This window comes from Heteronotia binoei, chromosome 5, assembly GCF_032191835.1.
Source record: "Heteronotia binoei isolate CCM8104 ecotype False Entrance Well chromosome 5, APGP_CSIRO_Hbin_v1, whole genome shotgun sequence".
In the NCBI taxonomy this organism is placed as follows: Eukaryota; Metazoa; Chordata; class Lepidosauria; order Squamata; family Gekkonidae; genus Heteronotia; species Heteronotia binoei.
Window position 1 is genome coordinate 168,267,373 of NC_083227.1, and position 15,823 is coordinate 168,283,195.

General features: G+C 45.3%; 1 protein-coding gene across 1 annotated transcript in view; it reads right to left on the reverse strand.

Annotated features, from left to right (window-relative positions):
* LOC132573019 (transforming growth factor beta receptor type 3-like) overlaps window positions 1-14,644 on the reverse strand; it is a 39,544-nt gene extending 24,900 nt beyond the window's left edge. The window contains exons 1-4 of the mRNA XM_060240678.1: window positions 14,515-14,644; window positions 6,365-6,537; window positions 3,327-3,443; window positions 2,772-2,940 (exon numbers count right to left, since the gene is read on the reverse strand). Of these exons, the coding sequence (XP_060096661.1) occupies window positions 2,772-2,940; window positions 3,327-3,443; window positions 6,365-6,537; window positions 14,515-14,644 (589 nt within the window). The remainder of the gene's footprint in view (window positions 1-2,771; window positions 2,941-3,326; window positions 3,444-6,364; window positions 6,538-14,514) is intronic.
* Between the last annotated feature and the right edge of the window lie 1,179 nt (window positions 14,645-15,823).

Genomic DNA, 15,823 nt, shown 5'->3' on the forward strand with positions numbered 1-15,823 from the left:
CCATGCCCATGGCCTTTGGAGTCCGAATTCTTGTCATGAACTGTGGAACCTGGTAGTTCAGTTTTGATGCAACAGGTCCACCTTCGGAGTTCCAAACCTCTTGCAGATTTATTTGACTGTCCTTTATTGCTGAAGGCTGTGGATCTGGAGCCTCGGGACTTCTGCTGCCATCTAGCCCTGTAAGGATTGTGGTAGGATGATTTGGAATCTCTCTTATTATTCCAAAAGGGCTGGAATTTTCTCTTATCTTTGTCCCTCCTTTTGGACGGAAGGACCTTCTTTTTGTCCTTGTCCTCTATCAGGTATCTCTCTAGGCCTTGCCCCAAAAGCAGTTCACCTTCGAATGGGACTGCTGCCACTTTCGCCATTGCTGACGGGTCAGCATCCCAGTTTCTCAGCCAAGTATTTCTTCATGCCGTCACACTTGAGGGCATGGCCCTCGTTGCTTGCTGCATGGTGTCTAAGGTGGGGTCAGCCGCAAATGCAGAAGTCAGAGCGAAATTCTTTAAATCGTCCTTGACTTCCTTAGGCAGTCCTTTATCAGCCTTAGGTAAATCAGAGGCCCATGAGTATATTGTCCTGGACGCTAAGGATGCTGCCACCAAAGCTTGCAATGAGTTGGCTGACACCTCCAAGTCCCTTTGTAATGCTTGCTCAATTCTTTTATCCGTAGGGACTTTGGGTGTGCCATCCGCATCCAGAGGGAGGAAGGAAGAGGAGGCGAGACTTTTAACTGGGTCATCCACTCTGGGTAGTTTGATGTGTTTCATTGCCTCTGGAATGAGAGTACAGAACTTAGAAAAGGCTGAGTGAGTCACTTTTGGTTTAGCTGGGTGTTCCCATTCTGCCTTCATGACAGAGAAAAACCCTGCTGGAAGAGGCACCAGCTGTGGCTTGGACATGGCCTTGGGAATAGTTTTCTCTGACCCCACAGGGAAATCTGCTTCCTCTTCCTCCTTAGCCTTGGAGTCATAATTCAGTTCTAAGGCTCTAATAATTTCAGGGAGGAGACGTGGGTATATGTCTGGGGGAAACAACCTTTTTTGAGGTGCTTGGATTACCTCCACCTCTTCATCAGATAACTCTCCCTCTTCCTTACTGGAAGAGATCTCTGAATCCTCAGAGCCATTTTCTTGATCAGAAGATGAGAATTCTTCTATATTATCCATACGCCTCTTTTTGTTATGTGGTGGTCTAGAAGAGCCATCCTCCTCCTCCCCGCAGTGCTTATTCTTTTTGGCATGTTTTTAGGCTTAGGGTTGGGGTTCTGGGCAGAATCCACCTTAGATAAAGACTGTACTTCTTTCTTGACTTTTTGTTGTATCCAGGTAAATAGGGTTGCCTTGGCATCTTCTCCTGACAAGTTCATTACTGGGCTTTCTACCCTGTCTTCCTGATAAGTCCAGGTCACAAGGGGCTTCCAAATTCTTAGTCTTGGGAAATTCAGTGGGCGTTGCCATTTTGTCTTCCTCAAGTGTACTGCAAGGAAGAAAAAGCACACACAAGATGGCCGCCTTTCCCGCCAAAAGTTCTCTCTGCCCCTTCCCTACCCTACAGACATCTCCCATGCCTTGATAATAGGGTATGCCTGCTCTTTTTTCCTTCTGATATTATTTCCAGGACATTCCCCCCAGGGCACATTCACAATAGCCTCCCAACTGTGAGGACTTATTACTAAGCAGCCCTTTCTTCGCCACTGAGAGGACCCACACCCGGGTTCCTCAGGGCTTATTCACTCCCAATGGAGTAAGAGGGTTGGAGAAGGAGTGGTCCTAAGGTGCCCCGAAAGAACTTTCCCTGGGCGGATGCCTCCCTGCTGGCTCCACAGCTCCCTTTCCCCTGGGTCGCATCTAGCAGCGTGTTTCTTCACCATTGAGTGGACTCACACCCAGGCTCCTTGGGGCTCATTCACTCCTGACAGAGGAAGGGGGCTGTGGAAAAGAGCAGTCCTAAAGTGCCCCGAAAGAACTTTCCCCGGGCAGACGCCTCCCTGTTGGCTCCACAGGCCCCTTTCCCCTGAGTCGCGTCTAGACCCTAACTGTTCCGACGTCATCAAGAGAGAGGGTTCCCATTGTCCTGCCATGCTGCCGGATCAGTACGGGGAAGGGGAGGCCCAAGTGTTGGCTCCCGGCTGAGCCGAAGCTGCCTTCTTCACCGTCGCCGCTTTTTTTTTTTTTGCACAGGCCGATTTTCCCGCAGCTCACTCATGCTGCTGGGAAAGGCACGCGGGAGTTGTTCCGGCTTCGTCACCGACTTTTTTATGGCGCTGGGAGGCTGTGGCCAAGGCCCCAGGTGTTCCCTTGGCCCCTGCGCTGCTTCACAAGCCGTCTCCCACGGTGAGGGAAGGGGGGAGAGAAGAAATTCCATCCCTTTCCTCACAGGCTGTTGTTGTGAGCTTCTCTCTCTCTTTTTTAAAGATGAGCTCTAGACCTCGGCTGGCACGTCCTGCTCTGGCGGCAGGGCCAAGCAAAACTGAAAGCAGAAGGGAACAGCCCCTCCCCTCCTGGACTAATTGTTTGCTGGCCCTGCCTACAGAGAGGAGGAGCTAATTCCCAAGAGTCAGCACTACTGGGACCAGTGGAGAATGTCTTCCATTTGCTAGTTCTTTCTCAGTTACCACTGAAAACCACAAAATACTATACATCAACCGTTATCTTGGACACTGTTCCTCTCCCCACAAAGCAGAGCCCCTGCCTCCTACAGAGGCAGCACTGTGCCACCCCACTGCCAGTCTTTCTCTCTGAGTGCACATCTATCCTTATAGCTTGTACCAGCTCTGAGACGCGTGTAGATTGTATTGACTCCATGGTACTCAGCCAGTGAGGTGACCCCTCCATGCTCTCTGCGTGCCCACTGTAGCAAACTCCTGGTTGTCCCTGGGAAGTTGATCTCAGCAGAAGCTACTGGCCCCAGTGCTGAGACTCTGGAGCCCAAGGAAACCTGTAGGTAGAACGAATATGAAGATACTGGCTGGAAGAGTTGATCCTTCTTTGCTCTCCTAGGCCTAAGTAACTGGAAGAAATAGCACTGCTAGAGGATCTGGGTTCAAGTGCCACCTCACCCATGGACTCTCAGGTTCTTTTAACTCACTCTCCTCCCCACTATGTTAAATGGGAATAGTAGTGCCTTACGACATAAAGTGGTCCTGAGGGAAAACAAGGTTAAACTGCAAATTGTTTTGTGAATATTGTTACGGAATCAGTTGATGTTACTGCATCACTGTCTTGTCATCATCTTTATTGGGATAGGCAGGGAACTGAATAGTACCCTTAGAGGTACCTGACTCCCACCCCACCTTTTGCAAGTTCTTCTGACTTCTTCCTCACCTGGAAGGTCCAATTTTTTCCAGGTGTAGATGGCAGCATCCAATGCAGAGGTTTCTGGGAGTGCAGCACAAATATGGGAACGCTGTGTGGGAGATCTGAGCTCAGAACCAGGGTTACCTGCAATATTTTATTAGCTGTTTTATTTATTTAGAATATTTCTATGACGCCTCTTCAGAGCCTTGCTCAAGGTAGCTTACAGTTTAAACCACAGTATAAAAAAAGCCATTAGATATAAGCAGCATAATAACTATCCATAAAACAAGAGACCATTAAAAAGTGGATAACATCACTCATGTAAGAATTGAGTAAGGAGAGCCAATTTGGTGTAGTGGTTGTGTGCAGACTCTTATCTGGGAGAACTGGGTTTGATTCCCCACTCCTTCACATGCTCCTGCTGGTGTGGTCGGCCACAAGTTCTCACAGAGCCATTCATCTCAAGAGCAGTTTCTGTCAGAGCTCTCTCAGCTCCACTTACTTCACAGGGTGTCTGTTGTGGGGAGGGGAAGGGAAAGGAGATTGTAAGCTGCTCTGAGGCTTCTTCAGGTAGTGAAGGGCAGGATATAAATCCAATTTCCTCCTGTTCTTCTAAGTAGTTAGCCAGTCTAGCTCTGTTATTTTTCTGTGCATCTTGACTGCCACTGAACTATATGCATTGTTTTAAAAAAACTTTTCCTAAATATCTTCGATAAAGCTTTTTCTTGCTCCACAGTGCGTGTCACTGGAGAGTGACCTGAACCAAACCCAAGTTAAGCTTGGTTACATTACTGCACCAATGCAGTAATCCCACCTCACTTCTGAAGGCCGAGGCACAGAGAGCAGGTCTTGAGAAGGTAGATCTTAACTGGCAGGACAGATCGTGTGGGAGAAGACAGTTCTTCAGGTACCTGGCATCAAACAATTTGAGGCCTTAAAATAACAAACACTTTGAATTGTGCCCAGAAATAGGCAGAGAGCCAGAGCAGATCTTTCAGCACAGGGGTGAAAAAAAATCCAACCTGTGATGGTAACTAGTCCACTGCATTTTAGACAAACGGAAGTTCCCAAAACATTGTCAAAGGCTGCCCAATGTAGACTGCAATACAGTAATCTAACTTGAATGTGGTCAGATCATGGATCACTGTGGCACGATCACACTTTTTGAGCAATAGCCACAGCTGATGAACCGGATGGAGCTGATGAAAAGCCCAGGGTGCCACAGGAGAGAACTGAGCTGCCAACTGCAGGCCACAATCTAACCTACTCCTTTAGAGGGAGTGCAGCCCCCTCCAAGACAGGATTGCTTTGCAGTCTCCAAGCAGCTTCTCCATTGACTAACAGCACCTCTGTTGTGTCTAGATTCAGCTTCAATTTACTGGCCCACAACTGTCCCATCAGACACCTATTCAGAACTTCCACAGGCCTGCCTGGTTTAGCTGTTAAGGAGAAATAGAGCTGGGTGCCATCCACATATTGGTGCCACCTAACTCAAAATCCCCGGATGGCTTTTCTTAGGGGTTTCATATACTGTAGATGTTAAATAGCATGGGGCAATAAGATGAAACTTGTGGAGGTTCATAGCATTAATGCCATAGGGATGAGCAGCACTCCCCCCCTAGCACTCAATTGGTCAATAAGAGCAAAACCGACACAGCATGATGACGCCTACTCCCAGCCCAGCCAGCCTCTCCAGGAGGGTACCATGGTTGACAGCACTGAAAGCCACTGAGAGGTCTGCACTGCCCCACCACTCTCCTGGCAAACGGCATTAGTCAGAGCAATCAAGGCCATTTTTGTCCAAAACCAGGCCTTAATCTGGATTTGAAACGGGTCTAGATAATCCATATCCTCCAAGAATGCCTAAAGCTGTGAAGCCAGCGGCCTTGCCCAAGAATGAAATGTTAGCCACTGGAGAGAAGTAGTTTAAGTCATTTGGGTTCTTCAGAACAGATTCTCACAGCTGTCTCTTTCAAAGCAGTTAGAACTGCTCCCTTCCACAGAGAGGCATTTATCATAGGGTTGCCAATCCCCAGGTGGGGGCAGGGGATCCCCTGGTTTGGAGGCCCCCCCCCTGCTTCAGGGTCATCAAAAAGTGGGGGAAGGGGAGGGAAATGTCTGCTGGGAACTCTATTATTCCCTATGGAGACTTATTCCCATAGGAAATCATGGAGAATTGATCCGCGAGTATCTGGGGCTCTAGGGTGACTGTTTTTTGAGGTAGAAGGACCAAATTTTTAGTATGGCATCCAGTGCCTCTCCCCAAAATATCCCCCAAGTTTAAAAAAGATTGGACCAGGGGGTCCAATTCTATGAGCCCCAAAAGAAGGTGCCCCTGTCCTTCATTACTTCCTATGGAAGGAAGGCATTGAAAAGGTGTGCCGTCCCTTTAAATGTGATGGCCAGAACTCCCTTTGGAGTTCAATGATGCTTGTCACACCTTTGCTCCTGACTCCACCCCCAAAGTCTCCTGGCTCCACCCCCAAAGTCCCCAGATATTTCTTGAATTGGACTTGGCAACCCTAATTTATCACCTCCTGGACTGCATCAACCAACACAGCTCAGCAATATTGGACATAGTAGCAGCACATTTCAAAGCACCTTGTCCACTTCACATCGACTGAAAATCATCCCTAGGCGCAAGCAGAGGGCTCTCGCTAAGGAGACAAACACCAGGAAAAGGGAGTACTATATAGCTACCTTGCACACTGAGCTAATAAAAAATGCTTTGTGGGTACAGAGAGCTTTGACTAATACAGAGGTACATCCAGGATGCTCTTATTATTTGACTAATATAACCTTCCATGATTTAGCAAGAGACTTCTTCAATGGGATATGAAAGTGGAATGCAAGGCCAGTCTTATTGCGGTCCTGGCACAGAAGAGCTTGTCTGTAATGTCTCAGACGTCTAACCTCAAACTAAGATGGCATTTGCTTGGTGAACCATGAGATGGCCTGGGCCTCGAGCAGAGCTCTAGCAAGCAGCTGCCTCATATACCAAGCATGGGAGGGGCTATACAGTATACAATCAAGGGGCTATGGACATCTAAAAGCAACCCCACTACCTGGGCATTTGGCGGCATTCCCCCGCGCAGGCTTATGACATGCACTTCCTGCCCTGTGGTAGAATGCTCTTGGCTGGTGCATCCTATGCCTCTTCGTGGTAGTTCCCAGAAGCCCAGCACAGAATGGGGCATGGATGCAGACATGGGGAGACAACTGGGAGGATGCCAGAATGCTGAAGGGAAACAAGAGCAGAATTTGATCACAAGATATTTCAGTATTTTCCAAAGCTGCATTAATGCCTTCCCCAATATAAATTCTATGCCAAAGTAGTCAAGATTGAAAACTCAAAGTTATACATCAATTTACTTCTTTGCTTAGTGAACTGTGCTTGCCCACTGACACATATTCTGTATTTCCAAAGAATATGGAATATTTGGCAGTGGGCAAGGTGAAAGCGAGCAAGGGAAGCAAAAAGTAAATGATAAGGGAAGGAGTGCAATTAGGACACTGGAACAAGAGAATGCTCTGGGAATATTTCTTAACTTTTAAAAGAAAAAATATACTTTGCCTTTCTGCCTTTGTCAGGGCCACCAAGGTGATTAACAATTAAAAACATCCCTAATAAAATCACATTGTAAAAACCTTTAAAAAACACAATAATATATAATTAGAACAATTAGAACCAAAGCTAAAACACATGTACAGGAACATAAAACAACTATTAAAATATTGGCCAGGAATGAGGGATCACTGAGGAAATATAAAATTGGCCGGGGGGGGGGGCGGCAGAGGCTTCACCTGCTGATGGAAGATGGCAAGAGAAGAGTCTCCCTGGCCTGAAAAGGAGTTCCACAGTTTTGTTGCCACGACTGAGAAGGCCTCTCCCAAATTGCCACCCACCTAATCTCAGAAAGCTGGACACCTAAACTGGGCTTTGGAAGATCACTGCAATGTTCGGGTAGGTTCATAAGGGAGTAAACAGTCATTCAGGTAATCTGGTCTCAAACAATATAGAGCTTTAAAGGTCAATATCAGCACCTTGAATTGTGCCCAGAAGCAGATTTGAAGCCAGGAGAGATACGGACCCAATATGGCATTGCATTGGTGCATTCTGCACCAGTTCAAGTTTCCCAAACACTTTTGAAGTGCAGCTGTATATCGAGCACATTTAAGTAATCTAATCTAGATGTAATAAAGGCATGCACCAACAGTGGTCAGATCTTTTCTGCTCACAAAAGGCTACAGCAAGGGTTGCCAGTCTCCAGGTGGGGCCTGGAGATCTCCTGCTTTTACAACTGATCTCCAGCTGGCAAAGTTAAACTCCCTTGGAGAAAATGGCAGCTTGGAAGAGTAGGCTCTATGGCATTGTCCCATGCTGAGCCCCCCCTCCCCAACCCCCCCCCTCTCCCAGATCCACCCCCAAAGTCTCCAGGTGTTTTCAAACTAACTTGGCAACCTTACAAGCTAACAAGTCAAAGCTGGTAAGAGGCACTCTTGACCGCAGCTGCCCGTTTATTTTGCAGTAGGCTTGGGTTCAAGAGCACCCCATGACTAAGGAGTTGTTCCTTCGAGGGGAGTGCAACTCCACCAAGAATGGGTGATACCTTAAATCCTGGTCAGACCTTCTGCTTGCTAGTAGTACCTACCATCTTGTCAGGATTAAGCTTCAATTTATTAGCCTGCATGTACTTGAAAGCTGCCTCCAGGCAACGGTTCAGGGTTTCTACAAACTCCCTGAGATCAGTTGGAAGCACATATTAGAGACAACCCAGCTCAAATCTCCAGATGATCTCACCCAGTGGTTTTATGTAGATATTAAAATGGAGCCTTGTGGAATCCCATAGACCAAAAGGTCAAGCAGCAGTCCCACAGCACCACCTTCTGAAACCTACCCTCCATGTAGGACAAGGACCACTGCAAAATGGTGCATCCCAGTAATGTGTTTTTCTTCTTTTCTTCCAGTAGAATGACAATTTGTAACTAATAAGCTATTGACATATGTTTGACAATACCTTCTCCTTATGTAACAATATATAGGATAGTACTATAATTGCATTATATTGAATTGTATTGTAGAAACTAATAATAAAAAAGTCCTGTGCCAGTGACACTGGACTATTGGTTATACAAACCTTCTTAATGCAGCGACGGATGACTCAAAAGTCCTGTGTCACTGGCACAGGACTTTTGAGCATTGTTGTAGACTGAGAAGCACTGAAGCACTGTCTGATTTTGGAATTAAGGACTACAATAAGTATAATATTGTTATAGAATTGCGGTAAAATTAATAATAGCAATTGTTACATATTTAAACAGGCACTGTATTTTTTTTGTGTGGTTGCCCCATCGAGGTTACTTATCTTAAAAGTCTTCTTTAAGTAGAGTTAGTTTTCAGACTTTTTGTAGAGAGCATTCTGCCAGCAAAATTCAGAAGGCTTTTGCATCTGGTTAGAGGAAAAGGCTCAGGACTGGCTTGCTCCTAAATTAAATGGCACTGAGAGAGCATTTGGGCAGCAAAACTCAGAAGTCTTTTGCATTTGGTTAGAGAAGAGGTCCAGGACTGGCTTGCTCCTAATATAAACATAAACACTTCAGTGGAGTTGAGAGGCAAGTTCTTAATAATATTCAATAATACATATATTTAAATATTCCATTCAGCTTCATGTTGTGTCTTGTTTTAATAGCCATGTTTTATTCCCGGATGATAATTCTGAAGAAAATAAAGAGGTTGCAGAGAACATTTTGCCAGCCAAATTCAGAAGGCTTTTGCATCTGTTCCAAGAAGAGGTTAAGGACTGGCTTGCTCCCAGTATAAACACTGAGTTGTAACAAGAGACTGATAACTTTGAAGGAAATAGGAATATTCCCGAGGAAGACACTAATGAAATGAGCCTGTATCTGGGTGCTCATTGGCTGGTCTTTTATTTGTAATATTATAGGGTTGTACTTTATAATGTGACAAAAGATTTATATGATTCTTGAAAAAAGTTTTACTAAATGTGTTAGCCAGCAATATCACAGTGTTTGTTAGTATTTCCCACCTGAAGGTTGGCAACTCTAAGGACAAGTCCTCAAATTACGAGCTCTCTTAATACTATCAAAGATTTCAGGTTTTCACAGCTGGTAACATCATTAGGGTTTGTAGAATCTTTCGGGCTCAAGTGCCGTGTTCTACTGGAGAAAGTTTTCCTTCCAGACGTTTCGTTCTCAGCTGCGGAGAACATCCTCAGTGGCGTTGCAGCCGGAGCAGGCGCTCTGACCTTCTTGGCTGCTGTGCATTGAGTGGAGCCCTGCAGGGCTGCTGGAGAGCTGCTATTTCTAGGCTGGAGGGGGTGTGATGAAAGGGCAATTGGTTTGTGGATGTGCCCATTGTTTGGTGGGGCTTCCTGGAAGGATAGTGATAAGGCCAGTTTCCAACAGCCAGTTTCCTTATCACTACCCTTCCAGGAAGCCCCACCAAACAATGGGCACATCCACAAACCAATTGCCCTTTCATCACACCCCCTCCAGCCTATAAATAGCAGCTCTCCAGCAGCCCTGGCCCCACTCAATGCACAGCAGTCAAGAAGGTCACAGCGCCTGCTCCGGCTGCAACGCCACTGAGGATGTTCTCCGCAGCTGAGAACGAAACGTCTGGAAGGAAAACTTTCTCCAGTAGAACACGGCACTTGAGCCCGAAAGATTCTACAAATCTCTTAATACTGTTGAATATATGGTAAATGTCATGGGACCCTGCAGAAGAAGATGAGCTTGCAGAAGAAACTGTGCCCCTGCCACCTGCACCAGTGCCCCCTGCTGGAGAAGATCCAAGCCCCCCTGCCTCGCCCTCTCGGGTGGCTCGTGTGCGTGACCACCTTCGTCAGGACCTCAGGGATCGGAGGAGGGCGGCACGCTCACGAGCAAGACGCTCCCTGAGCCCTGAGTTTTGAAAGGATTCTGGCCCTTCTAGGAGTGAGGATGCTTGAGTCTCAGCAGGATCCTGGCTGCCCTCTGAGTCAGCAATTAGCCCAAATGGGCAACAGACAGCAGAGGGCTATATAGCTGTGGGTTTTGGGAGGAGGCTTTGTGGAAGCAACTAGTCACTTACCTGACGTTCTAGCATCCACTTCGGCTTCTGGACCCCCTGACTTTGACTTTGACTTCTGGACACCCTGACTTCGGCTTCTGAACCTCTGACCTGCGATACCTGGACTGTGATTCGGTTTTGGCGCCTTGGACCCTCTTTGCTCACCAGCTACAGACCTTGGCCTGCCCCTGGACTTTGCCTCACCCGGCCCCAGCCCGTGACAGTAAAATCTCTACATACATATTTAGGAGAAATCTTTTTGGACTTTACCTATCACAAGCATAATGAGAAAATGGGAAAAATATTGCTACAGAGTATATTTCCGATTACATACTTTTTAAAAATCGAAATTATAACCTCAATTTCAGTGCAGTTTGACATGAATAGTTGATTATTGCTCTTAGCACAGTTTGTAGTCTGAACTGAAGATGGCATAAGAACTCCAAGTACTTTCCTGATTTTAGCATTAAGAGTAGCACCTTTCTTTCAACAGCTTTTTCCCCCCTAGCAGCTTCCTCCTTGTGTCTTCTGTTTGTATCTTTTGCTTATAGAAATGGTGACGTTTTACCAAGCATAATTGGATAGAAGAGATAAAACAAAATCTATAGTTGTTGTTCAGTTGACAAGGAAATAATTGCAATACTCCGCAACTTGGAATATATCCAATAGCAGGCTTTTGCCTTTGCACAGGAATCAAACACAGTTTGTTCTCTTTTGAAAAAGCTGCAGGGAGGTTTTAAAAAAAAACATTAAAAATGTGATCTCTGCACCTGAAGTGAGAGCGGGAAGCAGGGAAAATTTGAGTGCTAGACCTGTGTTGGAAAATAGCTGGAGACTTTGGGGGAGGATCCAGGGACAGGTTTGGGGAAGGGAGGGGCTTCAGCAGGGTCCAATGCCACAGAGTCCAATGTATCTTTTAACATGTAGAAGTCAATACATCATATGTAAATACAATGTATGCAAATGTAGCTAATAACAAAATAGTCTTTATAATCCTGTGTAATGCTGTCTCTTTAAAGAGCTTCAATATTCCTTCTCACAGCTTTTAAAATGTATTCAAATTCACCCTGCTTATGGTCACAATCACTCCACAATAGCAGGAGTGAGACAATAAGTCCACAGCGCAATAAAATAACAATTTCAAAAGAATACTCGCCAAATACATGTATAAATCTACATGTATTTCTGGAAATAGTTTTTACATAACTCTTGTGAATCACCATGTATAAAGATCCGTGAAGGAATTTCTATTCATGAGTGTGGACGAAGGCTACTGAAACCACCAGCAAATTCTAGATTTGGCTCTTTCCTGCTATAGTGAAGTGATTGTGACCATAAGCAAGGCGAATTTGAATACATTTAAAAAGCTGTGAGCTGTGGGAAGGAATACCGAAGCCCTTTAAAGAGAGCATTTCACGGGACTATGGAGACTATTTTGCACAGACTTTATTAGCTGCATTTGCATAAATTGTATTTACATATGATGTATTGACTTCTACATGTTAAAAGATACATTGTTATCATTTAGAAGTGTTTATTTTGGTGATTTTTTCCCCTGTCTTTGTTAACATTTTCTCCAGGGGAGCTGATCTCTGCCAGCTGGAGATCTGCAGGCCTCACCTGGAGGCTGGCAACCCTAGATCCAAAGCCAGTGTGCCTTATTGGCATCCATGGTACTTGGAGTATCTGAGCCCCCGTTGGCTTCCCTGGGGAGAGAGACAGGAAGTGCAGTTCCAGCTGCGGACTGTTAGAGGCAGCTGCAGGTTTCTGTTACCCGTTTTGTACAATAAAAGGCGGAATTTAGCAGCTACTTTTGGTCTCAGTATTTCCTTACTTTATTTGATTTCTATCCCGCCCTCCCCGCCAAGGCAGACTCAGGGCAGCTCACAGCATAAAACCACAACAAACAAATTAAAATCCATACAATATTATAAGATTTCACATTCAATAATTAAAACAGGCAAACCAGTCAATCACATGGCATTTATTTATCACATGGCAAATGAGCAGAATGCTCTACTGACCACTGAAGAAGGCCTCCAGAACTTTAAATAGAGTTGGGAAATTCCAGGATATTCAGGGATGGAGCATGGGAAGGCAGGATTTCAGAACGGGAGAGACTTCAGCATGGTATAATGCTGCAGACTTCACCCTCTAAAGCAGCCATTTTCTCCAGGGGAACTGATCTCTATGGTCTGGAGATCAGTTGCAATGCTGGGAAATCCCCAGGCTCCCACCTGAAAGCTGGCAGCCCTAACTTTAAGGAAGGTGCTTGCTCAGTTTCTGAACATGAGAAGTAAAGGGAGGGGTAGCAAATACAGTCGAAGAGAGTCAAGATAAAGAATGATCTTGACAGGCTGGAACACTTGGCTAAAACAAATAAAAGGAATTTTAACAGGGAGAAATGTAGAGTTCTGCACTTAGGTAGGAAAAATCAAATGCATAATTATAGGATGGGGGAGATTTGTCTTAGCAGTATTATGCGCAAAAAGGATCTAGAGGTCTTAGTGGGCCATACACTGAACATGAGCCAGCAGTGTGATGCGGTAGCTAAAAAGGCAAATGCAATTTTGGGCTGTACCAGCAGAAGTATAGTGTCCAGATCATGTGAAGTGAAGGTATCACTTTGCTCTGGTTAGACCTCAACTAGACTATTGTGTTCAGTTTTGGGCACCATAATTTAAGGATATAGACAAACTGGAATGTGTCCAGGAGGGCAACAAAGGTGGTGAGAGGCCTGGAGAACAAGTCCTATAAGGAAAGGTTGAAGGAGCTGAGAGGTGATATGATAACCATCTTCAAGTTCTTGTAGGACTGTCATATAGAGGATGATGCAGAGTTCTTTTCTGTTGCCCCAGAAGGTCAGAGCAGAACCAACACATTGAAATTAAATTAAATCAAAAGAGTTTTTGACTAAGGAAGAACTTCCTGACAGACCATTTTCTCAGTGGAATAGACTTCCTTGGGTGGTGGAGCTGGTAAAAAGCACACCGACTACCAAGGAATGTATAAAAATTCTTGGTGCTTGCGGGGGGGGGGGGCAACAGTGGGAGTAGTTCTGGTCCTACTGGTGGACCTTTTGATGACACCTGGTTTTTTGGTTGCTGTGTGACCAACATGTGTGATCCAATATGGCTTCTGTTATGTTCTCTTAAGGAACTTTTTTTTGCAGAGCCCCATTTTGCCAGTTCTCAATATGACTTCAGCAAAACTCAATAAAAGACGTTTCAGAGGGTAGCTGTGTTGGTCTTCAGTAGAACAGCTACATTTGAGTCCAGTAACACTTTAGAAACCAAGAGTTTCAGGGTATGAGCTTGGAAGAGTCAAAACTTTCTATCTGATGAAGAGAGCCTTGACTCTTAAAAGCTGACACCCTGAAAAACTTGTTGGTCTTTAAAGTACGACTGGACCTGAATCTAGCTGTTCAATAAAAGAAGGGTATCACAGCCTTGAAAGTAAAAAAATATTGACAATGTTCAGTGGAATGAAAACATCCCTCCAAACTCCTGTCAAAAAGCATTTTAACCATCTGATATTGTCACTCACACACATTGTTTCGCTTGGCAAGAAAAATCAGCTTGTGAGTGTTAAGTGCAATTAAGTTGCTTCCAGCCTATGATGACCCTTTGATTTAACAACCTCCAAAACATCCTATCATTACCAGTCTTGCTTTAGGGGGGCATTATTTCAGATCTAGAGGAAAGGAAGTCCACAAAAGTCTGTTCTTGGATCCATTCCAGTTTGCAAAGTATTTGTTGCAATCATTCCATTGTCTCTAGATTTTGTATCATCTATAAACTACACAGAACAGTTTATCACTCAGACATACACATAATTTTTAAGCAAAAGTTTTTTTGTAACTTTGTCATACATTCCTAGTAAATGACCCATTAAATTGTTTATAGCCATGTGTCACTCTTTGTTTTGAACCAGTGAGCACGTCAGAGAAACAGATGATTCTGGAAAATAATTCACATGGGATGTCAAACCAAGACAGAGGTTGCTCTTCTCCCACCCTCCTCAAATAGTATCTCTCCATGAGCTCAGTTGGATCCCTCAAGCTAGATCAATAGCCTGACGCTGTCCTACTTTAGCAGTTCATGGCCACCCACCAGAAATTGTCTTCGGCAGTTCAGACATTACCTGTTCCAGAGCACCCCCCGAGGCCAAGCAGTAGCAGACACCGTCTCCATAGGCGACTGGTTTGCAAGTAGTTCCCATGCATAGTTTCCAATTCCAATGTAAAAGTGTAGATTTTCTCTAGGTCCACCATGCAAATGCAAGGAAAAAGATAACCAGAGGCAGGAGACATTGGGGTGGGGGGAGGCGGAATAAAGGGAAGGCTGTTACAAGATCTCACAGCTCCTTTTTGACAGTTTTCCCACGTGCCCTGAGCATTTAAAACCATGAGCCTTGGACTAGAACTATCCCTGTTTGGTCTGACCCAACTGACTCAATTTCCCCTTCCAGATTTGGGAATAAAATCCCAAGAATTTTGCTCTACACACTTCTATTCTACACACATAGAGCCTAAATGTACACATTCAAAACCCCTTAATCCAGACTGTTTACTTTCTGAAGCCCCTCTAAGCATTCTGTCACAGCCATGCCTGTTTAGGGCATTTAGTTGCTCCACTGGTCATAACTCCTGATTTACTACCAGCAAACAACAAACTAAAATCAGAGTGCTTCTACTCCCAATTTAAGTCTATTTCAAACAAATCAACCCCTTTAAATTAACTCCCCACTATCACCATTTGCTACTTCACCTTCAGCATCCAAAGCTACTTTCTGGTTTTGAAGCTGAAGAGTACGATTTGTGGTTCCAGAATTAGACAGCTGAGAGTAATATTTCTAGCCCCACCCATCCCGGGCAAGCAAGGCACACTCCAGCCTGCAAACCCCACACTCTGAGGAGGCTGCCGGAAAAACACTTACCTTGGTCAAGGGAACCGCCTCACTACTGTTTCATTCAGCTGCAACACAGAAGAAAAAGAGGAAACTGGGGAAAGGGCCACCTGAGGCAAAGGATAGGAAGTGGGTCTCATGCTATTCTGGTGGATCCGAAATTGCGGCTAATTCAGCTCCTCTTATCCCTAGGCTGGTACGGTTTAAAGTATAATAATCAAGATTATACAGGTCCATGGAAAGTTATAAATAACCTTAGGCCGTGGGAGAGTCAAGTTACAAGTGAGACGGGCGGGGTGTGGAGGGTGTATGGATTAGGTGACAGCTGTTTATTATTTCCGAGGGAATTCTGCGCTCCCCCCCCCACCCCGCAAAAGGGTGTTGTGCCATTTGCAAGAGCAGCAGGGGTCCCTCACAGATGTCTCCCTCCTGAAATTCAAGGCTCTCACTGCCACTCGCAGCTGCTTCAGCAGAGGCAGAAAGAAGATTCCCCCAAACTAACCTGGTTCCCGACCTACCAAACCATGATCTCACCTTGACAATG